This window comes from Ornithorhynchus anatinus, chromosome X1, assembly GCF_004115215.2.
Source record: "Ornithorhynchus anatinus isolate Pmale09 chromosome X1, mOrnAna1.pri.v4, whole genome shotgun sequence".
In the NCBI taxonomy this organism is placed as follows: domain Eukaryota; kingdom Metazoa; phylum Chordata; class Mammalia; order Monotremata; family Ornithorhynchidae; genus Ornithorhynchus; species Ornithorhynchus anatinus.
Window position 1 is genome coordinate 33,275,850 of NC_041749.1, and position 25,237 is coordinate 33,301,086.

At 53.6% G+C, this 25,237-nt stretch overlaps 1 protein-coding gene across 5 annotated transcripts in view; it reads left to right on the top strand.

The window, feature by feature from the left end:
- ANXA6 (annexin A6) overlaps positions 1–25,013 on the top strand; it is a 42,146-nt gene extending 17,133 nt beyond the window's left edge. For 3 of the 5 annotated variants that reach the window (XM_029051165.1, XM_029051163.2, XM_029051164.2), the window contains exons 3-26: positions 977–1,067; positions 1,506–1,600; positions 1,768–1,881; positions 2,071–2,161; positions 2,261–2,340; positions 5,545–5,601; positions 6,372–6,465; positions 7,410–7,505; positions 8,369–8,427; positions 8,742–8,864; positions 9,771–9,829; positions 11,781–11,859; positions 12,899–12,980; positions 13,815–13,909; positions 14,234–14,347; positions 16,276–16,366; positions 17,085–17,164; positions 18,135–18,188; positions 20,259–20,276; positions 20,883–20,976; positions 21,840–21,935; positions 23,153–23,211; positions 24,052–24,174; positions 24,761–24,820. In XM_029051165.1, coding sequence (XP_028906998.1) covers positions 977–1,067; positions 1,506–1,600; positions 1,768–1,881; positions 2,071–2,161; positions 2,261–2,340; positions 5,545–5,601; positions 6,372–6,465; positions 7,410–7,505; positions 8,369–8,427; positions 8,742–8,864; positions 9,771–9,829; positions 11,781–11,859; positions 12,899–12,980; positions 13,815–13,909; positions 14,234–14,347; positions 16,276–16,366; positions 17,085–17,164; positions 18,135–18,188; positions 20,259–20,276; positions 20,883–20,976; positions 21,840–21,935; positions 23,153–23,211; positions 24,052–24,174; positions 24,761–24,820 — 2,004 coding nt within the window. Of the gene's footprint in view, positions 1–976; positions 1,068–1,505; positions 1,601–1,767; positions 1,882–2,070; positions 2,162–2,260; positions 2,341–5,544; positions 5,602–6,371; positions 6,466–7,409; positions 7,506–8,368; positions 8,428–8,741; positions 8,865–9,770; positions 9,830–11,780; positions 11,860–12,898; positions 12,981–13,814; positions 13,910–14,233; positions 14,348–16,275; positions 16,367–17,084; positions 17,165–18,134; positions 18,189–20,258; positions 20,277–20,882; positions 20,977–21,839; positions 21,936–23,152; positions 23,212–24,051; positions 24,175–24,760 lie in introns of all 5 variants that reach the window. The other 2 variants (XM_029051162.2, XM_029051167.2) reach the window with 2 other exon arrangements.
- The last annotated feature ends 224 nt before the right edge of the window (positions 25,014–25,237 follow it).

Sequence of the window (25,237 nt, forward strand, 5' to 3'; positions counted from 1 at the left end):
TGTCAGAAAGACCTGCGTTCTAATCCTGGCTCTGCCACTTGTCCGCTGTGTGACTTTGGACAAGTCACTTAACTACTCTGTGCCTCAGTGACCTCATCTGCAAAAGGGGGATTTAGACTGTGAGCCCTATGTGGGACAGGGACCTGATTAACTTGTATCTACCCCAGCACTTAGTACAATGCCTGACAACATAGTAAGTGCTTACATACCATAAAAAAATAGAAAATGAACAAAAATCAAAATCTGCATAAGTGCTAAGGATGGCTGGTGGACGGACAGATGGAACCATGGAAGCTGGAACTTAATTGGAAATTTATTTACCTCTATCTGTTAGTCAACTGTATGGAGAGCTTACATTGTACAGAGCACTCTATTAAGTGGTTGGGAGAGTACAATATAATAATATATCAGACACGTTCTTGTATATTCAGCTGTGGTACATTTGTCAATTTACCTAACCTTTGCCTTGATAAAGTGTAAGCTTTTCATATGGAGGGGTCATGTCTTTAACTTCTGAGCTTTTCCCAAGTGTCTGGTACACCGTAGGTGCTTGTAAATGTTGTTGGCGCTGAGACGGAAATTCAGAGAGCTTTGCAAAACACCCACGGTGCTGCATAGAGCTCTGATAGAGCAAGGCGGCACCTGCCACTTGCGTTTGCTCACAAACTGCTTGGTCTAGGCTGTGGATGGTATACTAGTCACCTGACTCTTGGGGGCCGTTGGTGATGCCCAAGCCCCCAACAGTCCTCAGCAAATCCAGGCCTGGTTTCTGTCCTGCTACATACCCCCACTGGAGCCTGGCTTGATTAATGGGGTGGTCGACTTTCATTTCCAGGGTTCCGGTTGATGATGCGCACGTCTTGGATGCGGGAAACCCGTGGGTGGGTTGATGAGGGACAAGGGGCACTCTCAGGGGTGACTGTTACTCAGGGGACAACCTGTGGCCTCATGCCTGCACTTTGATCTCTCTCTTCAGGGTGGAAGGTATCGGGGCTCCATCAATGAGTTTGGCGATTTTGATGCTAACCAGGATGCTGAGGCCCTGTACAGTGCCATGAAGGGCATAGGTAAGTGACTCCAAAGACTGGGAGAGGCTTGTCTGGTTGGGAAACAACTCAGGGAATCCCCTGGCACTGGGTGGAAGCAGGAAGAAGGTGGGTAGGGGAACAGGGTACCAGGAAGGAGGTGTGTCTGAGAGGACATGGGGATAAGGAGAATTCCAGCCTGGAGCTGCCCGAAACCAACTCAGGAGCAGTCTAGATTCCCTCTCTCCAAGTCTTCCTAGATTATCCTCTATTCCCCCAGCAACAACAATGCACCACCTCCTTTTATCCCCAGTTCTCTTGTGCTCCCTCTCTCTCCCCGCCATGGAATTTAGGTGGGAGTATCGCACAGGGTCTGGTTTAGGTTGCCCTGGGCCGCCTTTGGGGAAAAGGGGCTGCATATGTGAAGGATCCTGTGGGAGAGGGATTTAAGGGCCCAGGCTCTGGTCTCTTCTCCTGCAGGCAGTGACAAGGAGGCCATATTGGAATTGATCACCTCCCGGAACAATCGCCAGAGGAATGAGATCTGCCAGAGCTACAAGTCCCTCTATGGCAAGGTAATCATGGAAACCAGGCCTTTGCCCCTAGGGTTTGAGGAGGAAGAGGAGTGAAGTTGGAGGACCCTTGGAAATGAATGATCCTGAGGTCAGGCGGACATCTGGGGAACCCCCAACTCCTCTGTCTCCCTCCATCCCTACTCTGTCCTCCTCCTCTTCCTCCCCAGGACCTCATTGCGGACCTAAAGTATGAGCTGACCGGGAAGTTCGAGCGGCTGATTGTGGGCCTCATGAGGCCTCTGGCTTACTTCGATGCCAAGGAGATTAAAGATGCCATTGCGGTAAAATGGGGTGGGTGGGGAGTCTGGCCTGGGAGAGGACGTGCTCCCTGGGCAGGTCTCCCACCCGGACCATCGTTCTGTCACCATCTAGGTGCCCCAGCCGGGTGGGTGTCATCGGGGCGGGGGCTTACTCTGGAACTGGGCCGGAGTGGGGGAGGTCCCTTCACGGCATTCCCTTGTCTCCCTCAGGGGATTGGCACCGATGAGAAGTGCCTGATTGAGATCCTGGCCTCCCGGACGAACCAGCAGGTTCACCAGCTGGTGGAGGCCTACAAAGACGGTGAGTGGCCCGGAAAGAGCTGGACTGGCGGATTCTGGATAGGCCTTTCCTGGCCTGGAAATGATTGAGTGATTTAATCCATCGATTGATTCTTCACAGCGTACGAGCGAGACCTGGAGGGAGACGTCATCGCTGACACCTCTGGCCACTTCCAAAAGATGCTCGTGGTGTTGCTTCAGGTAGGTCGGGGGTGAGGAGAGGGGGCCTGTCCCTGCTGTTCTCCCCATGCCAGTGTCAGACAACCTCCTTGGGGTGGACAGCCTGGGACGGTGCCAGGGTGAATGGCTGAGGGTCTGGAGGTGACGAGGACTGGAGGGAGACAGGTTGTGAGCCCCATGTGGGATAAGGACTGTGCCAGACCTGATTATCTTGTATCTACCCGAGCATTTAGAACAGTGCTTGACACATAGTAAGCGCTTAACAAGTACCATTTTAAAAAAAAGGGGGGGAAGGAGGGCACCATTTTCCCTGCCCACTTAGTATTCTTTAAACCCAAAGGACTCCTCTTTCCCTTCTGTTCCTCTTCCACTCGAAATCTATCTCTTTCCTCTCCCCAAGCCCTATCATTTACTAAAATGTGAAGATGCTAGTGTATTGTTTACCCAGTCCCCTTACAAAACATCCTTAGGTCCCTGCCCCTGCTTAAGGGTTGTCTGAGAGGCTGGTTTTAGCTAGTTGGGAGTGGGCACCCTGACTCAGAGAAGTATCCAAGATGCTGATGCTTCTGAGAAAGCCCCGGTCTAATGCAGCCCTTAGGAAATGAACTCTTGAGCCACCCAGCTGGGAATGGGCTCCCCAACTCACTCTCCTGTGATATCGGCATGCTCTGTCCAAAACCAAACCACAAAATATCAATTCAAGTAGCACTTAAAGACAGCCCCGGTCCATGAACTGGCTGGCTATCTACTTGAGAGGAGGGTGCTAGGTCGTGCTCAAACCAGCTGCCTTGCTGGTTGACCCAAAGAACAGAGCTGAGGGAGAAGGAAAGGGACTGGGCCCAACTCCTGAAACTTTTGAGGGTGGAAGTAGGGTTGGAAGTCTCCATCCAATTAGGATCTTCTGCAGCTCCTTCGCTGCAGTCAATTCTGGGCCAGTCTGGAACTCAGAACCCACCCCTGTGACCCACGGACACCTGAGCTGCTTCAGGGCCCTCTCCTAGAAGCTGAAGAAATCAGATTCCCCTCCACTGATAGCCTTCAGCCTGCTGAAGCTTCCTCTATCCAACATCCTTCCCGCCCTCCATCCGTATACCCACTATCACTTCCATTATGCATATTAAATGATCACAACTGGGAATCCTTTAAGTCAAGTTTTGACCGCCTTTTGGTAAACAGTATCACAAAATAACTGTGGTATTAAAGTGCTTTCTGTGTGCCAAGCATTGAGTAGATATAAGGTAATCAGGTTCTACATGAGGCTCAAAGACTAGAGAAACTGTGTGGCTCAGTGGAAGGAGCACGGGCTTAGGAGTCAGAGGTCATGGGTTCTAATCCAGGCTCCGCCACCTGCTAGCTGTGTGACTTTGGGCAAGTCACTTAACTTCTCGGTGCCTCATGTGGGACAACCTGATTACCCTGTATCTATCCCAGCGGCACTTAGAACAGTTCTCGGCACATAGTAAGCACTTAACAAATACCAACATTATTATTATTATTATTATCATTATGTAAGAGGGAGAGCAGGTTTAAATCCCCATTTTGCAGATGAGGGAACTTAGGTACAGAGATGCCCAAAGTCACACAGGTAAGTGGCAGAGCTGGGTTTAGAACCCAGGTCCTCTGACTCCCAGGCTTGTGCTCTTTCCACTAGGCCATGCTGCTTCACATGCAAAAGAGTGCAAGAAACTGCCAGAATCAGTAGACACAGCCAGTAAACCTTATTCCTTTGAGCACTGCTCTAAAATTAGGAATGAGTGAAAATGTCTGTCTGCCTTTGGGACACTTGTAAGGAATATTGCCTTCTTGTTTTTGGCCTGTAGTTCTTCAATATGACTCTAGCCTTTTTCCTCTCTGACCCATTCTCCTGTCTGCCTTGTGCTAATTGGTCGAGATTGTTTCACTCTGTCTTATTTCTGAGCAGTAACTTTTAGTTCACCTTTGAGATGCAGAATTTCTAGTCTTGATTCCACATCTTGAATTAATTCATACATGCTCTGCCATCCTCAGACTTACTCCACCTACAATAGGAGGTTGGTGTCCCTCCTTTCACCGTCTCCTGCCCCTTACAGTAAATAAGGCATAGCCATAGTAGTAATAGTATTTATTCAGTGCTCACTATGAGCAAAGCACTACAGTAAGCGCTGGGAAAGAATTCACAGATGGGAATTAGACATGGTCCCTGGCCTTCAGGAGGCTCCGAATCTAAGAGGAGACGGACTCACGATAAGAGATAAAGGAAAACTCAGTCAGCTCACCGACTTCTACCTTACATTACTGATATCCTACTACAACTCAGCCAGCACATTTCGTTCCTCTAATGCCGACTCACCTACCCACTGAACCTTCATCTCGTCTACCTTGTCTCTGACCCTTGCCCAGGTCTTGCTTCTAGTCTGGAACTCCTTCTCTCTTCATAGGGTAACAGACTACCTCTCACCCCATCTTCAAAGTTTTATTAAAATTGCATCTCCTCCAAGAGACCTTCCCTAAGCCCTTATCTCCCCCACTCCCTCTCTCTTCTGTGTCAGCCTATGCACTTGAATCTCTACTCTTTCAGCACTTCATATTCACCCCTCCCTCAGCCCCACAGTACTGATGTACATATCCATAATATATTTTAAAGTCTGTTGCCCCTCTAGACTGTTAACTCCTTGTGGACAAGGATCATGTCTGTCACCTTGGTATTGTGCTTTCCCCCAAGTGCTCAGTACAGTACTCTACAAATAAGTGCTCAATAAATACCACTGATTGGTTTGAAACACACTCAGAATGCTCTTCCACGGGGCAGTGGCGGGGTACAGAGTCAGCAGAGGTGGAGCTGACGTATGGCAGTTGCAGGAGGTGGACCAAGAGGGACAACTGGACCTCTCCTCTGCTGCAGGGAAAGTGTCTGCCAACTCTGTTGTACTTTCCCAAGTGTGTAGTACAGTGGTCTGCACATAGTGAGTGCTCAAATACCACTGATGGTGACAGAAGCAGTTTTGATCTCCCAAATATGGGAATGGTGAAGAGGAAGAGGTTTGGGGTGAGCCCTGGTGGGGACTCTCTTCCTTTCCCAGCCAGAGAGAGCAGGAGAGTTGAGTAGCCACCCAGACCCCTTCCCTCTGAGCAGCCCTCAGAAATTATCCTTTGGTCCTGGCGACCTGGTCCCACCCTGCTCTCTGTTCAACAAGTTGCAATTGTCTGTTGGGTCTGAGTAGGGTTGTCTCACATTTCTATCCCCAGGGCACACGGGAGGAAGATGACGTGGTGAGCGAAGACCTGGTGCAGCAAGATGTCCAGGTAGGCAAGGGCAGCACGCAGTTGCTGGGTGGGGATGGGGATGGAGGCTTGGGGACTGGAGGCCAGAGCCTCTGGAGATTTTGGGATGTGGCAGGAGGCCTTCGAGAGGAGTGTCTCACCTGCCGAACATAGTGGTCTAAAAAGTTGCTGGGTAGCTTGGGACGTAGACCCTGGGCTTGCCGGTAGCCAAAAGACGAGCTTGACCTCCTTACCCTCATAGGCTCATGAGCTGCCCCCTCCCCGTGTCTCCAAGGCTCCATAGCTTCATCGCTTGCTGCTGAATGTTCAGTTTTTCCTCTTAGTGAAATTGTCTCCCCAATCTGACTCTGGTTCCCTCAAGATCCTGCAAGTGCATTACCACTTCTGCCGTCCCCAGGCCCTATTGAGTCACCCAAATTCCAGGCTAGAGTTCCATACCCGGATGGCCTGTGGTAATGCTGAGCCCTTTCCCAACACGATGCCCTCTGACCCCAGCTACCCATGGTGTTGACAAATCGACCGCTGTGCTCAGGGACCTTTGAGATTTGGAAATGAGGGAGGGAGGGTGGTGAGTGAGAGAAGGGAACTCCCCAGTGGGAACTCAGTCTCCACATGAGTTCTCTACTAGTGGTCCCGAGCCCACCTGAAGGGCCGCCGAGAGATGGCTGGCAGAGGAGGGGTGGCAGACCGGTGTTCTGAAGCTAGGTTCGGCGTGGCTTCGTGAGCAGGGGACGTAGGATCCAGATTTCCACTTCCCCTTGGGTTGATGCACTTTCTCCCCTTCCCGGCAGACCCTCTATGAAGCTGGGGAACTGAAATGGGGAACGGACGAGGCCGAGTTCATCTACATCTTGGGAAACCGGAGCAAACAGCACCTGCGGCTGGGTGAGGAAGCCTCTCGGCCCAGAGATGACAGCCGGGCGGCCTCCTTCTTGCCGGCTGTGCCCCCGAGATCAGGGGAGGGCGAGATCCAGATGGGGGGGTGCTAATTAGGCTGGATCCAGGCCATCTGTTGATTTGTGGAAGCAGCTTCACTTTCGGTCCCATGTGGCTTCTTTCTCGTCCCTGAGCCTGCTATGGTGGCTTTTTGTCTGGGTCTGAGCCCGCCCCGGTGGCTTCTTTCTGATCTCTGAGCCTGTTGTGGCAGCTCCTCTCTGATCCCTGAGCCCACCTTGGTGGCTTCTTTCTGGCCCTGAGCATGCAACAGATAGGGTTGTTAAAAATGTCCAAGGCAGGCAGGGGACCAGACAGGACCTGCTGCGGTTGAAAGAACAGTCACTTCCTTGTCCAGCCCAATTATCACGGTGACAGCTTACAGGATTTTGCTGGGCAGCCGTGAAATTGGATAAGCGACCCTTCCTCTCAGAAGTAACGGCCCATCCCGGCCTCATATGCTTGGTGATTTGCACCCATGAAGCTGGCCTGACACCTGGTGGCTCTGCAAAGAACCTCCTGCCCACTACACAGCTTCTCTCCCTCCCCTAACCCCATATAATAATAATGATAATTATTATGTTGTATTTAAGTGCTAACTCTGTGCCAGCCACTGTACTAAGCACTGGGATGGATACAGGCAATTCAGGTTAGATACAATCCCTGCCCCGCATGGGGCTCACAGTCTTAACCCCCATTTTACAGATGAGGTAACTGAAGCACAGAGAAGTTGTGAGTGACTTGCCCAAAGTCACAAGGCAGACAGGTGACAGAGCCAGCGTTAGGTTCCTCTGGCTCCCAGGCCCATACTCTATCTTCTCAGCCACTATGTGTCTCCCTGCTGCTCAAATGGGGGTCTCTCTGCACATCATTTTGTGCCCCGTCATCTTCTGCAGTGTTTGACGAGTACCTGAAGACCACAGGGAAGCCAATTGAATCTAGTATCCGCGCGGAGCTGTCTGGGGACTTCCAGAAGCTGATGCTGGCCGTGGGTGAGTCCATCCTGCCTTCTCGTCCTACTTAGTAATTCTATAGGATGCTTGGGTCCCAGCTGGGAATATAAAAGATGTGGTAGGAAAGCAGGAGTATCTAGATGATTGGGGCGGGACTCCACATCCAGTCTGTTCTTCCTCCACATCTTTTCCTGGCTCTATCTCTTCCTTTCCATCCAAACGATTAGCAAGATCTTTATTTCACTCTGTGGCCCGGATCATATTTCTAAAGTGTCATTCTGCACACGTCTCTCCATTCCTCAAAAGCCTACAGTGGTTGCCCGTTCCTCTTCTATCAAGCAGAAACTCCTTTGACAGATCGTTTTAAAGCATTCAACCAGTTCTCTCTCTCCTACTTATCCACTCTTTTTTTATGGTATTTGTTAAGCCCTTACTATGTGCCAGGTACTGTCCTAAGCGCTGAGGTAGATACAAGCTACCATAGTCCATATCCCACATGGGGCTCAAAGGCTTAAACCTCATTTTACATTTTACATTTTACAACACAGAAAAGTTAAATGACTTGCCCAAGATTACATAACAGACAGGTGGCAGAGGCGGAATTAAAATCCAGATCCTTCTGACTCCCAGGCCCATGCTCCATCCACTAGGCCGTGCTGCTTCTCATGCTCTTCTCTCACGCTACACTTCCGCTCATAACCTTCATTAGTACTTACTACAGCGGCTCTGAATGCAGGAAGCACTTCCATTGATTCATTCAGTCGTATTTATTGAGCGCTTACTGTCTGCAGAGCACAGTACTAAGCACTTGGTAGAGTACAATATGACAGACATAATCCCTGCCCACAATGAGTTTACACTTCATGCCCACCGTGATCCTGTTCCCTCTTCTCCTTTCCCAGTGAAGTGCGTGCGCAGCACTGCTGAGTATTTTGCCGAAAGACTCTTCAAGGCCATGAAAGTGAGTGGTGGGTTCTGGGTTCTGGGAGGCTGCTTGGAAGCATGAGGGTGGGGGTGGAGTGAGCCATGCAGTTTGTCATTGGCCTCTGAGCCCAGAAACGGGGAGCGCCTGGTGCTCAGATGTTGCCCCAGGGCATCGCAGCCTGGCATCTCTAGCCCTGGTCTCGTGTTTCAGGCCCCGGGGCCCAACCTGGGCTCCAGTGGCTTCTGCTCTTAGGAACGTCTGTTGCCCATCTGGAGAAGCCCAAGGAGGAGCGATCAAGCTGTCCCCCGCGTCCCTCCCCCCACCTCACAAACCCTCTCTGCTTCTTGTAGGGCCTGGGAACCCGGGACAACACCCTGATCCGGATCATGGTCTCCCGCAGCGAGCTGGACATGCTGGACATCCGGGAGGTCTTCCGGACCAAGTATGAGAAGTCTCTGTTCAGCATGATCAAGGTGAGCGGTGGCAGAAACCAGGGCAGGGCTTGGGGAGGGGGTGGAGCCAATCAACCCTGGTAGAGTGTCTCCTTCACCAGGGACCTGGAAGCTGAGCTGTAGGCCGCAGTGAACGGCAAAGACAGAAACTCTTCCAGCTAGCAGGGATTAGGAACTGGACCCATACAGAAGTCAGCGACGAGATTTGCTGAGCTCTGAGCATGGAACTGGGCTAAGATGTCTGGGAAGCTCCAGGAAGGAAAGACAGGGCGGACACCCCGTCACCCTTTTGGGGCACACCTCCTTGTTCCCACACCATCTCGGGACACACCCCCTTGTGAGCACACCTCTTCAGTGTGCACTCCTTAATAATAATGTTGGTATTTGTTAAGCGCTTACTATGTGCCGAGCACTGTTCTAAGCGCTGGGGTAGACACAGGGGAATCAGGTTGTCCCACGTGGGGCTCACAGTCTTAATCCCCATTTTACAGATGAGGGAACTGAGGCACCGAGAAGTTAAGTGACTTGCCCAAAGTCACACAGCTGGCAAGTGGCAGAGCCGGGGTTTGAACCCATGACCTCTGACTCCAAAGCCCGTGCTCTTTCCAGTGAGCCACGCTGCTTCTCAATCTTGAGCACACTCTTCGGGCACGCACCCCCTAAAGCAAACCTGCCAATAATTGTAGCTCTGGGAGGAATAAGATCCATATGGCTTTGTGCTAGCTTTTCTGGGGGTGTGGAAAGGTGTGTAGGAGTCCTCCTGGATAGTAGTGAGGAGCAGGGACAGTACTTGCTCCCCTTCCCAGCCCAGACCAGGCATTTCCACTCTTCCCCACCCCCAGCAGAAGCAGGGTGAGCAACATTCCCTGAGGATTGGGGAGAGCTGGCACTCAAGCTCCTCTCTCCCCCAACCCCTTTTCTTTATAGAATGACACCTCTGGGGAATACAAAAAGGCCCTGCTGAAACTCTGCGGGGGAGACGATGAGTAAGTAGTTGAGGCCTCCCCGATTCTTCTCCCGCCTTCCTTCCCTCTCTCCCTCCCTGCCTCACCCCTCTTCTCCCTCCCTCCTTCCCCTCCCTCTCTGCAGCTTTTCCCGTCACCTGCTGTGAAGCCACCCAGTTGGGGTAGCCCTGGGCCTGTAGCTCTTTCCAGGGGAAAGTCCCTCCCAGGTCCTCCTGCCAGCACAGGAGGGAAGGAGCAGGAGGGTTTCAGTTTGTTGAGGTGGAGGAAAGTGACATCTTCTCCAGCTTCTCACATCCAGCAGAACAGCTACTTAGTAAACCCTGGGGAAGGGATAATCTGCTCAGGAGAAAGGGCTTCGTCTGGGGCCGTCTATAGTAGGGGTCAGGCACAGAGAGAGAGAGAGAATGTATGTGTTTGCACGTTAGTACACAGGTGCTTGATCGTTAGATTTTTTAGTCACTTAATCGTATTCGTTGAGCATTTACCAAGTATAAAGTAGGCGCCTGGAAGATACAACAGAAGAAAGGCACACACTGCCTGCCTTCAAGGGGCTCAAAGTCTAATGGGCCACATAGGCAGACAAGAGGCAAAGATGTGTCCTCTTTACCCCCAGAGCAAAGGTGCCATCTTTTAGATTGCTTGGGTTTACTTGTTTAGTCCTTGGCTCCCACACTAGCCTAGTAGACTGGCCCAGACTTAAATTCTGGAGCTTGGTGGATGCAGTCTGGAATGAGCCAGATGGTTGCCCCAATGGCAGCTACAGGTCCAGATCTGCTCTGGCCCAGTGGGTAGGTGGGCGGTGAAGGGGGCACTTCCTGTTTCTTAATTGGGTATGTGAAAACTATGAGCTTGTGCCTGTGCCCTCATCCATTAAGAACTCTAGTCCACTTTGGGCAGGTGAATGCCCACGTATGACCTGGAAGGGCTCCCAGCCAGGCCAGGGGGTGACTAAGGCAGTGGGTGGACCAGAGCTCGCTCCCATCCCCCGTGAGCTTTGTCCAAATTGCCTTGGATTGTGCAGCCTCACTTGGGTTGGGGCACATGTTTAACCGTCCCTGGGAGCTACTGGCCCTTCAGTAGTCCTTCTGTCCCTTCACAACCCACCCCAAGGAAGCAGAAGTTCCAGCTCCAAACCAGTCTTCAGTCCTGCCTCTGCCAGACCTCAGCAGGTCTCAGCACAGCCCAATCTAGGGTAGGTGATGACGAGAAAGCAGATTGTCCCACACCAACCTGGTGCCCCCAGGCAGCCCCATGCCTGGGTGGTGAGGGAATGGGCCTGAGGCTGGACCCAGGTGCCGCTCGGGCTAACCACACCAAGGCTGGACTTGTGCTGTCCCTCGGGCGAGAAGGAGCTAAGGAAGCATCCCACCCTGACCACCAACCCGGGCCCTCCAGCTGCTGTCAAAAACCCCCATCGGCCTACAGGGTTCAGAGCTCCGTGGCAACTGGGCCCCCAGCCCCGAGCCTCACAGTCGGTGTTGGAACCAGGTGTGAGGGCCATGGCCTAGCAACCAGGCCCATGGGATGGTCCCCACAGCAGCGGGGACCTGGTTTTGCTCCTTCTCTGGGGCCCTTCTCTAGCCATGGTAATGGTCACTCCCCATTTGGGGTAAGTAACAGTGGGTCTCCCGCAAGATTTGGGATCAGTTCTGCTCCAAGCGTCACCTCCAGGGGTAGGGGACCGAGTGGCAGGGTGGTACCCCCCGTTCCTCCACAGTGTGGAGGAGAAGAGGGAGGAGAAGGAGAGGGCTACCTCCATGCCTTTTGGAGCCGCTCCTCTCCGGGCCCTCCGATCAACCTCCACTTCCAGGCGGGCGGGTAAGAAGGGGGCAGCTTCTCTGCTGGGCTGCCCAGATACGATCCCCTGGGCAGGACCGGAGGGCTGCCGGGGGTGGGTTTGGGCTGCTGCCGCCGCCTCCGGTGGTTCCGTACCGATCCTCACCATCCTCGTGTCCTGTCCGCTCCGTTCCAGTGCCGCTGGCCAGTTCTTCCCCGAGGCAGCACAGGTGGCTTATCGGATGTGGGAACTTAGTGCCGTGGCCAGAGTGGAGGTCAGGCACCCCCCGAACCCTCCCACCACCCCTTTCCCGCTTGCACTCTAAAAACAACACTGCTTCTAACCTGTGTGCTGGCTCCTCCCCCTGCAGCCGATTGGGTGGCCCTGCTCCCTTTCTCCCTGCTCTGAGCCCCCCTCCGGCCGATGGGGACTCTCTCTCCTGCACTTGGGACTCTCTTCTCTTTTGTGAGTGGATTGGTGGGCGCTCTTGCATTAACCCCTAACATGCTGGAAAGGTTCCTGGGCCACTAACCACTGACAGGGACTGTTGAGGAATGAGGGAGAGAGGAGGCCAGGCTGCTTCTGCTGAGGGCATGTCATCCTGTAGCGGAAAGATCTTGGCATGAAACCCAGTAGTTCCTAGCGGGACCCTCTCGTGCCCTCCACTGGGGGATCCCTACCACCCTGGCTCCTGTCTGGATTCATCAGGCTCCAGGCCCCTGTAAGGCAGAAGCAGCGGCGGGCGGAGGGTTAAGAGAGAGGTTTGAGCAAACTTCTCTGGGATTTTTCTTCCTGGTCTCCAGCTCCCTGAAGCTGCCAGGAAACACTCCCTGGGGTGGTTATGAGAGGGCCTGGGGAGCGTTGGGCGGTGGGTTGAGGCTGAGCCCATAGGAAGCAGGGGAGGACGAGGGCAACGGAGCAGACATAGAGTGAGGAAAGAGTGGCAGTGGATTACAAACTCCCAAAGTGTGGGAAGTTGGGGGAGGCCCCATCCTGATTGAGAAGAACAGGAAATGGGGTCAGCACCTCAGACAAAAATAGGGTTTGAATTCAAAAGCCCCGGCCTCCATTCCTCCTGGGACAGTTGTTCTTCACTTCCTGGATGCTCTGCTGTCTGGGTGGTGGGTTTTCTCTTTGTGAGTTGAGGGGCAGGGGACCGCACTCCCAGCCGCCTCCGCTCTCACTCCCCCAGCCTGCTTAGCCCAGTTTGCTGGGTGTTTGTCCTCACTTTTGCTGAATCGCATGCCCCCTTCTGTCCCGCCCCTCTCGAAGAGGGCCTGGCTTCCCCCTGAAGCCTTTTGTACTTTCTGCAGCTGAAAGGAACCGTGCAACCGGCTGTGGACTTCAATCCCGAGGCGGACGCCAAGGCCCTGCGCAAAGCCATGAAAGGACTTGGTACGGAAGCCCCTTAAGGGGGATCTGCCCCCGCTGAAGGGGCAGAGAGGGTATGGAAGCTTCGAATCGTTGATTCAGTCATGTTCGTCGTTCACCCCATCGAGTTAATCAAGCAACAGTATTTATTTATTGAGTGCTTACAGTGTGCAGGGAACTGTACTACGCACTGGGAATACAATACAGCAGAGTTAGTAGACATGGTCCCTGCCCTTAAGGAACTTACAGTCTAGTAGGGAAGATAGACCCTAAAATAATTAGGGGAAGCTACAGTGTGTAGAGATGTGTACGTAAGTACTGTGGGAGTGGTGTGTGTCCCTAAGTGTTTAGGGGGTATAGGCTCAAATGCAGGGGTGATGGAGTAGGGAGGGAAAATAGAATGGGGTGATTAGAGGTTAGGGAAGGCTTCCTGGAGGAGAGATTGTTTTAGTTGGGCTTTGAAAGTGGGGAGAGTGATGGTCTGCTGGACATGAAGGGGGAGGGAGTTCCAGAAAGGAGGGAGGATGTGAGGCAAGGGACTCAGTGGCAAGAGGAAGGAAGCACAGTGAGTAGGTTAGCGTTTTTTTAAAATAATATTTGTTAAACACTTACTGTTTGCCAGGCACTGTTTTAAGTGCTGGAGTAGATACAGAGTAATCAGGTTATATACAGTCCATGTCCCTCATGGGATTCACAGTCTTAATCCCCATTTTATAGATGAGATAACTGAGGCACAGTGAAGTGACTTGCTCAAGGTCACACAGCAAACAAGTGGCAGAACCAGGACTACAGCCCAGTTCCTCCTGACTCCTAGGCCTATGTTCTAACCACTAGACCATACTGCTTCTCTTGTTCTAGGAACCGATGAAAGCACCATCATTGACATCCTCACCCACCGGAGCAATGCCCAGAGGCAGGAAATCCGAAAGACGTTCAAATCCCACTTTGGCAGGGTAGTGATCTTCCTTCTCTTATTCCCACATCTCCTCCCAACCCCACCGCCTCCCCAACCCCTGCTCCATCCTGACGTCAGCCAAGCCCCCTCTCCTTCCTCGTCACCTCTGCCCTGCTTATGTGGCTGGGAGCCGGTCTGGCCCCTCACAGCTGTATCGGCTGCCATCCTCACTGTTTTCTTCCACCCGTGACCCCGGCCCCCCGTTCCTTCCCCCTCATGGGTGCCCTTCGTTGGGGCACAGAAGGCCCCGAGGGTGGGACTTGTGTTTTCCTTCCGGCCGAGGGGGTCTCTAACACCCGTTGTCCGGTTGGGTTTCCGGAAGGACCTGATGGCCGACCTGAAGTCGGAGATTTCGGGCAACCTGGCCAAGCTGATCCTGGGACTCATGATGACGCCAGCCCATTACGATGCCAAGCAGCTGAAGAAGGCCATGGAGGTATGTGGTTGGCAGCCCATCAGAACAGAGAGGGAGGGAGGGAGAGGGAAGGAGACCATGTCCCTATCCTGTGGGGCCTCTGGAGACTTCAAGGGAAGGATGGAATACATCTTGAATCTTGGAGAGAGGGGCTTGATTCCAACTTGGCTGCTCATCGTAGGGAAGGCTGGGGGAAAACAAACTGTGGCTCTTTTTTAGTCTATGATAAGGATAAGGTACAGCTACTGTTCCACTCAGAGCCTGTCAGAGGGGACCGGAATTACATACAGGCTGTAGGAAGAGCTCCCAGATTGCACAGGCTTTCAACTGGTCTGTGAACTTGCATTCCTCAAGTGGTGGCAGCGTGGCCTAGTGGATAGAGCCTGGGCCTGGCTCCACCACTTGCCTACTGTGTGACCTTGGGCAAAGCACTTCTCGATGCCTTGGTTCCCTCACCTGTAAAATGGGAGTTAAGACTGTGAGTCCCATGTGGGTCAGGGACTGTGACCAACCTGTTTAACTTGAATCTACCCCAGCATTTAGAACAGTGCTTGATGTACAATAAATGCTTAACAAATGCCGTAAAAAAAGAAAAAGAAAGTGTCTTGCAGCCTGTAACATTTTACTGCAGGAGCCTGCAGTCATCTCCAGAAGTTTTTGAAAAGGATAATGACCTTTTGGGGATGGTTTGTGTAGGACACTGTCTGGAGACAGTGGGATGAAATAAGTGACCTCTCAGAATCCCTTCCAGCCCCTGGAAGGGTGCTCACTCTGTGCCCAGCCCTGCTTTAAGTCCTGAGATAGATAGAAGATAATTAGAATGGACACAGGCCCTGACCCACAAGGGGCTCAGAGTCTAAGTAGGGAGACCAGAAATCAAATCCCCAGTTTATGGAGAAGGAAAATGAGGTCTGGAGAGGTCAGGTGACTTGCCCCAAGTGTCATATGAGGCCAGTGGCAGAGCCACTACTGGAACCTGGACCTCCTTACTCTGGTGCTCTTTCCACTAGGTCACATTGCCTCCTACCAAGTTCCTTCATAAAATCAGGAAATCACTGCACCTGGGAGTCCCACCTGATGGGATGGGACTGAGAGTTCAATTCTGATGATTAAGGATCACCTGGGGTCCTTCCGTCTGTCTGTGTCCCGTCTCCTTCCCCCCGCCCCCCCCCCCCCCCCCCCGCAGCCCACCGATTGGGAGTCCCTTGGGGGAAGAGAGAGGCCCATTTAGATGCCACCCTGATTCCTCAATATTCAGGCTTCTTCAGCCTAATGTCGACACCCTCGCCAACTGTTCCACCACCACTCTTGCCCCTTCTCATGCTGCTGACTGGGTCAACCAAGTTGTACCCCCCACCTATGACCTTTGCCTCTGAGACAGAAATGTGAGGAGAGGCACATCTGAGTATCCAATTCGTCTGTCCCATCAACTCCCCTCTGAGAGTAGTAATAATAATTGTGGTATTTGTTAAGCATTATGTGCCAAGAACTGTACTAAGCCCTGGGGTAGCTACAAGATAATCAGATCCCCCATGGGACCCACAGTCAAGTACGAGGGAGAACAGGTACTGAATCTTCATTGGCAGGTGAGGGAACTGAGGCACAGAGAAGTTAAGCCACATGCCCAAGGTGTCACAGTTTGCAAGCCTCAGAGCCAGGATTAGATCCCAGTTCCTCTGATTTCCAGGCCCATGCTCCAGGAGGGCTGGATCTCAAGCGATCCAAGGAGTCGCATTCCCTGAGACAGGGTGAGGGGCGGGGCAATTTCAGGGCCAACTAGGACTTGCCAGCAGGGGAATCCTGACCCCTGATTTCTGGACAGATTTCTGGAGGGGTAAGAGCCGTGTCTCTGTGTGAGCCTGAAGGCTGAGGCCTGCTTCCTGCCCTCTCCTGGCCGGCCAGCCCTAACGTGGGGGTGGGTATCTGAGCTGGTCCTCTTGTGGTTTCAGGGAGCTGGCACTGATGAACAGGCGCTCATTGAAATCCTGGCCACTCGGAACAACCAGGAGATCCAGGCCATTAATGAAGCATTTCGGGAAGGTGAGTCTGGCGAGCTGTGGGACAGCCCATTGGAGCTGTGGGGCCTGGGCAGAAAAGCACCAAGAATCTCTCCATCTGATGGAATCTCTGTTAGGTGTCGTTCCCCCTCCAACCCCCCCCCCGGTTCCCACTCCCCTTTAACCCTGAATCCTTAATCTCCACCTTGTCCGGAGTGCCCATATTTCCTCACCCAAAGAGCTCCTTGGGCCCAGATGCTGCCTGTTATTAGAAGGATGGAAGCAGCAAGGGGTGCTGCCGGGAGCCTGGGTGCTGCTGGAGACAGTCTCTGAAAGTAAATGAGATGCCCTCCGGTGGGGAGAAAGAGCTTCAGTCTTGTCTTTGAGCTCCTGGAGGGACCCACTGGCTGAAAAGTGCTCGGGTCTCCTCAGAGAGGTCAGTAGGCACCCCAAGAGTGGTTTCTGGCAGCTGGTTTCTTTTGGCCTGGTAGAATTTAGACCCAGCCTGGTCCTGGGCTGGGATGTTGTGGAGGGGGGTTGAAGGATGTGGGTGGCACTTGTAGTCTTCACGCTGGAGAGAGAGAATTGAGCAGCACCGATATGAGGAGGCCCAAATCTGCCCTAATCCCTGATTGTCTGTGGCTGGGCCTGGCCCCGTGGCTCCCTCTCTGCCCTCGGAGAAGAGGCCCCCCATGCTCCTCTGTGGCTGCGGTTGGATGGTTAGGGAGCCTTGGATCTTAACGCCTCGTTCTTGTTTCTAGACTACCACAAATCCTTGGAGGACGCCCTGAGCTCAGACACGTCGGGCCATTTCAGAAGGATCCTTGTCTCCCTGGCAACGGTAGGGCCGCTGCCATGCTCATCCCTGCCCCCTCCAACTGCCTTCCAAAGCCCTCCCATACAGCGATGAAGCAGCCTCACCCCCACCCCTTCCATGCCCCTCCTTTGGGAGTGTGACTCTGCCTTAGCCATTCTTGTCAGGATGCCCTGGGATCTGTCATAAGGCAGATGGACCCTCCATCCACTTCCTCAACCCCGGGGACCTAGAGGAGAGAGATACACTAGCCAGGACAGGAGAGCGAGTGGCCAATGGCACCAAGGCTGTGAGGGTAGGAAAATGCCAGACACTTGCCAGCCTCCACTGGGTCAAACTAATTTTGGGGCCACTGAAGCTGCCTGTTGATGTCACTTATAGGAGAGCTAAAGTGAGTCTTTCTATCATTGTGAGCCACACTCATTTTCAAGGGACTTTCCCTTGCAGGAGGCCAACCTAGAGAGGAAGCCTGGGAGCCAACAATGAGGGGCACTTGGCATCTCACCCCTTCTTCCTTTGCCCCGTTCCCTGGCATCCAGCCTGGGGCCGTTGGCACTGGAGAGGACCCGGAAGGCCCATGCTGGTCTTTGGGCCGAAGAGGCGGAGCCATCTGCCTCATGGCATTTGCTTTGCTGTTGAACTACCTAGGGGACTGAATCCTCTCCATCAAGACCACTGCACAATTCAGGCAAAGGGAGCCGTGGACTGGGCAGAAAAGCACCAAGCCGTGGAATGCCTCATTCTTGTTTTTAGACTACCTCAAATCTCTTTGACAGGCAGAGAGAAAGTCAGGCTGACTGGACTAGAGATCGTGGCTCTGTTCCCTGACAGCGAGGTTAGCCACCAGGTCTCATGGGCAGTAGTCAAAACCCAGTGACAGGGCTGGTTGTGCCATCTGGGTTAGGCCAGGAAGGGGCAAGAGGGGCTGTGGTTTCGGAAAGGCTGTTAGCGTGAACCAAGATCATTATCTTCTGTTCTTTTTTGACTCTGGCTGCAGGGCAACCGAGATGAGGGAGCAGAAGATCGGGAACAAGCCCTGGAGGATGCTAAGGTAAAAGCTGCCCCTCCACCAAAGGGAGACTCACTCCCAGCTAAGCAGCTCAGGCAAAGCCTGAGTCCCTGCCTGGGGTTGGGAGTGGCATGGTTTGGTGTTGGTTTCTGAGATGGCGCTTCAGTCTGGTCTAGTTGGAACTTCCTTCTGAGAGCACTTTTTTCCTGGAGAAAATGGGTCCCCAATTCCTAAGAATTCTCTAGACTCTTAGCTTATTTTTTAAATGGCATTTAAGTGCTTACTACATACCAGGCACTGTACTGAGTCCTGTGGTAAATACACGGTAGGTTGGACACAGTCCAACCATGTGAGCCACAGGGGGTGCACAGTCTTAACCCTCATTTTAGAGATGAGGTAACTGAAACCCAGAGAAGTTAAATGACTTGCCCATGGTCCCACAACAGACAAGTGGTGAAGCCAGGATCAGAATCCAGGTCCTTTGAGTTCCGGGCCTGTACTCTTTCTACTGGGCCTCTCTGCTTCTCACTGGGCGCAGGGAACATGTCTACCAACTCTGTTGTATTGTAGTTTTCCAAGGACTTAGTGCATGACACACAGTAAGCACTCACTAAATAGCATTGATTGATTAGAAGACAACTTAAAGCTGGGGAATCTCCAGAGAATCTGTTCAGAAGGGCTGGTTAGTGGGAGGAAATATCAGGATTAAGCCATTGAGAGGTCAAGCTGTCCAGCGGATAGACAACTGGGCTAGGATTCAGGACTCCTGGCTTCGGCCCCCAGCTTGGACAGAGTAGGCCTCCAGGACTCTAGACTTTGGTTTCCCGACAGCCTTCCTGGGAGGGTGAGTTAGGATTGTGTTCTTTGAGCATCTTGAGTGGCTCAGAAGGAGGATTCTTTGAGGCCTTTCTGGCTTGCTGGGAGCTTGGTGGCTGGCTAAGTGTCTTGGTTTGGGCAGGGGGTCTCGAGGCTTGGGTGTATCAACTTCCCAGGACTTGCTGGTGCTTGAGAGCTTCCCCTTTCCATAGGGTGAGAGAGAAGTAGGGGTTGACCCTCGGGAAAATTTGACTGACTTGGATTATTTTGTGGGAGAACCAAGCTAGCTGTTCTCTCTGCAGGAACCTGCCCCAGTTGGCTTAGCCCTCTCCCGGGGCCAAATGAAAAGCCACCAGTCAGGTGAGCCAACAACATTTTGGCTCATCTAACTGACTTGGAGTTTTCAGAACAATGGGAAAACCTGTCTTCCCCTTCCTTCCCATTCCCCACCCCCAAAAAGTTTCTAACCCACCCTGACATCCTCATCCTCAACAGGACGGTGCTCGAGAGCTTCTAAGTTGTGGCTGGGGAGAATTTGGCTTCAAAGGCTCTGCTGGCCCACCATGCTGGTGGGACAGTTTAATTCTGGGGTGGTTCCCTAGGATGGTATTCCCCTCTAGCACTTCTCTCGTCCAGTCCCCACCTGTTCCAGCTGTGCTGTGAAGCCCAGGCCTCTGGCCCATTGATTTTGCTTTCTCTTAATACCAGCAGAGGGAGATTTGGCCTGGCTGGTCTGTTGTTACTCGCTCTGCTCACCACTTGTTGCCTCTGTGTATGAGACACAGAGAGAGAGAGAGACAGACAGACAGACAAAAAGAGACTACCCTACCAAAAGATGCTTGGGCCTCTAACCCCAGCCACCTCACTGCACACCCCCAGTCCAACTACTCCCCGTACATATGTCAGGATCTCTGTTTTGGGGCCAGGAGGTGCCAACCCAGTTCAGAGAGGCAAGTAGGCATTTATTTCTAGATGCCTGTCCCCCAGGACACGCAGAGATTCTAAGGGTTTCTGTCCCCTTCTATGATTTCCATCCCATCTTGACTGAGGGCCAAGCTCATAATAATGAGGGGAAAGATGAGGTGGAATTTAGCTCTTTTGTGTCCCCATCATACAGTGCCAAGGCCCTTCTGCCGCCTCCTCCTTTGCCATGACTAGATCCTTTTCCGACACCCCGCTCCGCAGCCCTCTCCCTCCGCTGCCCCTTTCCCTCCCCTTCCCACAAACCCCCTCCAGCCTTTCTCTTACTCTCTTCCCTTCCCCTCTCTCCCCCTCTCTCTCTCTCCTTGCTCTCAGGTTGTTGCTGAAATCCTGGTGAGTCTCTTGCACTTTATTATTATAATTTTAACACTATCTTGGGGTGAAATCCAGCCAGCTGTGCTCTCAGTTTGCAGGCTTGCTTGGGGCCGGGTGGCGAGAAGGGTTTGTGGAAGTCGGAAGGAGAAGGGAAGATGGGTGGATGGCAGTGGAGGCTCCCTCTCTCTCTTGCACTCTCTCTTTCTCTCTCTCTCTCATATTTACTGAAATAGCATGAGGATAACTCATCCATCTATCCACTTTCACCCCCCACCAACAGGCCAAAGATTCTCTTAAGAATCCAGTTGTGCTCTCAGCCTTAGGGGGCCGGCCTCCCCACCCCCTCTCCAAATCTAGATTACCCTGCCAGCCTTTGGGGAGGGAAGGCTGTGGGTTGATCCCCACAAACTTTTGGGCTCACCTATAGCCCAGCTCTACACTACCCAAGAGGGATAGTCGCTTGCCCCCGGCCCACCCAGAAGGAAGAGCTGGACCCTGGCCCAGGGTGAGGCTCCTCAGCACCCCCCAAAGTGTTGGTTGCTTGATCTGAGAGGACTAAATGCTTTCCTTGTCTCTCTTCCCTCTCCCCCTCTCCCGCTCTTTCCCACGCGGCTGGTTTTGTAGGAAATTTCCGACACCTCCAGTGGGGACAAAAATTCCCTCGAGACGCGTTTCATGAGCATCTTGTGCACTCGGAGCTACCAGCACCTCCGGAGGGGTGAGGAGCCGCCCCTCCGCCCGGCCTCTCCCTTGCCTCTGTCACGGGGCTCCTTCCGGACCCCGGGACCCGCTCTTGACGTCTCATGGCCTGTTGGTCTAGGGGAAGTTACGGGGGCTGCAGCCACGGCCTTGAGCCGGCAGTGGTGCCAGCTGCATGCAAAGCTGTTGGTTTGGGGTCATCGAGACAGGAAGAGCACGCGGAAAGGGCCTGCTCTTGTCATCTGCCTTGCTTTTGTGGCACTATCCAGCTCCCCCAGCCAGCCAGAAATGGGTGGCTTCTGGGTTTGGGCAACCGGGCGTGGGTGTCAACTTGCTCTCCTAGGGGCTTCACAGGAGCAGGAAGACCACTCCCGATGGAGGCGGGTGAAGGGCCGTGCCCCTGTCTGCCCGGTCTGCAGGTCGGCTGGACAGCCTTCTGGGGCACCAGCCCCAAAGGGCTTTTGTTGGCCGCTTCCAGTCCCCAAGTAGACTGGCCATGGGTTGGACCCAAGGACTGTGGCTTGCAGAGCCTCACGAGCCGTTACTAAGTCGGGCCAAAGGATCGTCCTGTTTGGGACTGTGGTCCCAAGGTGGTGGCAGGAAAAATCTAACGGTTGCCCTTCCTGCCGCCTCCCATCCTTAACTTGCACTCTCCTCTCCACCCCCTCCACCCCGACTCCGACCGGGAATGCGTGGGTCCACGTGGCCAAAACTGATCCAAACCCCTCTTGGGTGTCCTGGCACCGTCCCAGGTCAGAGCCCAGCTGCCTAGCCAATGGTGGCAGGTGGGTGCTAGCTGTCCGAGCCTGTGAGGGTTAAGGTCAGGGCAGCTAGGCTAACACCTTCCCTTCCTCCCTTCATCACGGGCTCTCTGTTGGGCAGTGTTCCAAGAGTTCATCAAACTGACCAACCATGACGTGGAGAACACAATCAAGAAGGAGATGTCAGGCGACGTGAGGGATGCGCTGGTGGCTATCGGTCAGTGCCCAGACACCCACTCACGGTCGCATCTGGTTCCGCGGAGGAGGCGGGCGAGGGCACCGGCTTCTGGGAAGGGAGAAGGGATGGCCGTGAAGTCTGGCCGGCCCTTGGTTTCCGCAGATGATTGGGTAGCGTCAGCGTGATTTGATGGTGGGGGCAGGGATCGAGGCGGTAGGGGGGACACCCTTGCCTCCTGCAAAAAACTCTGAGCCTTTCCCACTAGGGAGGATGCGAACTGTAGCGATTGGCAGGTTGGCACCCCTGGGGCGGCAAGTGGAGGCATCAGGATGCAGCCTGCGCTAATGCGGAAAGCTTTGGTGGTTTGTTTTTGGGGTTTTGTTGAAGTGTCAGCAGCAGCAAGGGGCCACTGGGCACGGTTTCCCTGGAGATGGAACACAAATGAGGGGAGACACCCTCTCCGTGTGTGTGAGAGCAGATGATTGGGATAAACGAGGCACCGGGTGGAAAGAACCTTGATAGGCTGAGATAAGGCCCAACAGCCAGGCGCACGAGGCTCAGTCCTGCGTCAGCCGGTCACGAGCCCTTTGCCGTGCGGTAGGACTGCCGACGGCGGGCAGGACTGCCAGCCTCCCGTGACTGGTTGTTGCGGTTTCCAATACCGGAGCCTCATTGGGCACTGAGTCAGCAGCTTCATCTTTGCTGGGACCCTCCCCTGCCTCTCCCCTGTGTCCCTTCCTCCTCCACCCTACATACTGCCTAGCCCCCCTCCTGTCTATGATTCCAACGGTCAGGATTCAGGGGCCCCACGGCTGGTTTCGGGGGCGGAAGAAGGGTGGGCAGGATGTGCCCTGAAGCAGGCCCAGGTGTAAGCTGCCGGTTGTTTTTGGTTTTTGTTTTTTATGGTATTTTTTCAGCACTTACCATGTGCCATGCCTTGTTCTAAGCTCAGGGGTAGATACAAATTAATCAGGTTGGACACAGTCCATGTCCCCCATGGGGCTCACAGTCTTAATCCCCATCTTACAGATGAGGTAACAGGCACAGAGAAGTGAAGTGTCTTGCCCAAGGTCACACAGCAGTTAAATGGCACAGCCGGGGTAGCACCCAGGTTCTTCTGACTCCCGGGCCCATGCTCTATCCATTAGGCCACACTGCTGTTGGGTGGCAGTCTGGGGGCAGCCTTGTCCTTGACCATTCATGCGCTTAGCTCTCCTCTCATTTTTTTTACTGTTTGTTTTTTCCTTCGCCCCCAGTACGGAGTGTCAAGAACAAGCCTCTCTTCTTTGCCGACAAGCTGTACAAATCCATGAAGGTAAAGCCTCCTAGGGGATTATTCCTTTGAGGTCAGGCTCAGAAGCTGCAGGGTGGAAGCAGGCTCACTGTCCCTGGTCCAGAGACCAGGAGGAGTGACAGCAATCCATGGGCCTAGCTCAGGAATTTTTTTTATTTTATGGTATGTGTTAAGTACTTCTATGTGCCAGGCACTGGTGTAAATACAAGATAATCAGGTTGGACATAGTCCATGTCCCACTTAGGGTGCACAATCATAATCCCCATTTTACAGGTGATGTAACTGAGGCACAGAGAAGTTATGACTTGCCCAAGTCATACAGCAGACAAGTGGCAGAGCTGGGATTAGAACCAGAGCCCTTCTCACCCCCAGGCCCACGCTTATCCACTAGACCATGTTGCCCTGTGACTCGAAACTAATATACAAATGGGACACTGGGCAGGCTGAAGGAGGGAGATAGATGGATGTTCTCTTTCTGAGATGCTTTTGGGGTGGCAGAAAGGATGGATGGATGGATGGACGGACATCCTCGGAAACTCTCCTGGCCAACTGCTCCACCACCTTGGTTGGCTTCACTGCTAATCAAGGCTGGCTTCTTGGAGAGCTCTGGTGCCCTGAGAGTCTGTGTGGGGTCTCAGTTGACAAGGAGGGCCCATTAGGTTGGGGAGTCCCAGAGGGTGGGGAAAGTAGCTGATCCTCTTGTTTCCTATAGCGCTTAGAGCCATTACGCAGGAGCCCACTCGCCAAATGGTAGCAGAAATCCACATTGTTCAGCTTTGGGGGCTAAAGATAGGGCTTCCTGCAGCTGTGTGGGCTGGCTTCCCAGCTGGGTGCGGGGGTTTCTCTGCTCAACTCCCATAGGGGGCTGGCACGGACGAGAAGACACTCACCCGGATCATGGTCTCCCGGAGCGAGATTGACTTGCTCAACATCAGGAGGGAGTTCATCGACATGTATGACAAATCGCTGCACCATGTCATTGAGGTGAGAGGAGAGAGGGTAGGAGAACGCTATTCCCGCCAGGTCCCCGCCCCGCCCCGGCTCTTCTCCTTGGGGGTGGGGATGGGCCTCCTCTCTCAATTTACTGGTGAAGAGAGAGGACCATCTTGGCTGGGGTTGGGCCCACAGTTTGTCTGAGGAGAGTCTCCATTTTTGATCTCAGCCACGAGGCGGCCCTTGAATATCTGCTGGACAGGGTGGCCATATTGCATTCGGCAAGGGGTGGGCCGAAATGGGCCACCCTGGGGTAATGACTGGTTTCCCAGCCAGGGAGTTGGGAGGGATGTTGAATGCTGAGGTCAGAGTCTTCTGTTGGGGGGCGGGCAGATGTCGGGGGCTAGATCTGCTGAACTCGTTCTCGTCGGGGGCTGGAAGCCCAGGCATGGTAATTAATGTGTGACTCATACCACTGCCCTCCTTCCCTCCCTCCTTCACTCCCCTGGCTGTCTGGGCCTTTCCAGGCTGAGGAAAGGGCTGCCTGCCCACTCCATCCCCTGGGTGGTCTCTGGCGTTCCCTTGCTGGTTGCTTGTCTTCACATGGGTCTTGGGTCTCTCTTTTCCTTCCTGTCAGAGTGACAACTCTGGGGACTACCTCAAGGCCCTGCTAGCGCTCTGCGGAGGAGAGGACTAGCCAGCCTGGGGGTAGCTGAGGAGCCGGTCGGGCCCCAGGTCAGAGCCACTTCGCCCCATCTGGCCCAGAGAGGATCCTCTGATTGCAGCCAGTTTTCCCCAAGAGAAGACACAGCCAACAGTGGGAGCAGCATCCCACAGCCAAATCTAAGTGCAGGGGGCACCAAAGACCAGTGGGGGGTGGGACGGTGGGATGGGGTGGGTGGGAGGGAGGGAAGGGAGAGGGATTTGTCTCCTGGGAGGAGAGGGGCACACAACTTGGTCTGTCCCCCCAGTGAAGTTGCTTCAGGCAGTGTGAACAGTGAATAAAATGTGAACAGTGTCATTTATACCCACCGGGCTCCTTCTGTGACATCCTAGTCCCAGGACATGTGGCTGCCTGTCTCTTGTGCCCTCCCTTATTGGGATGAGGTTGGTG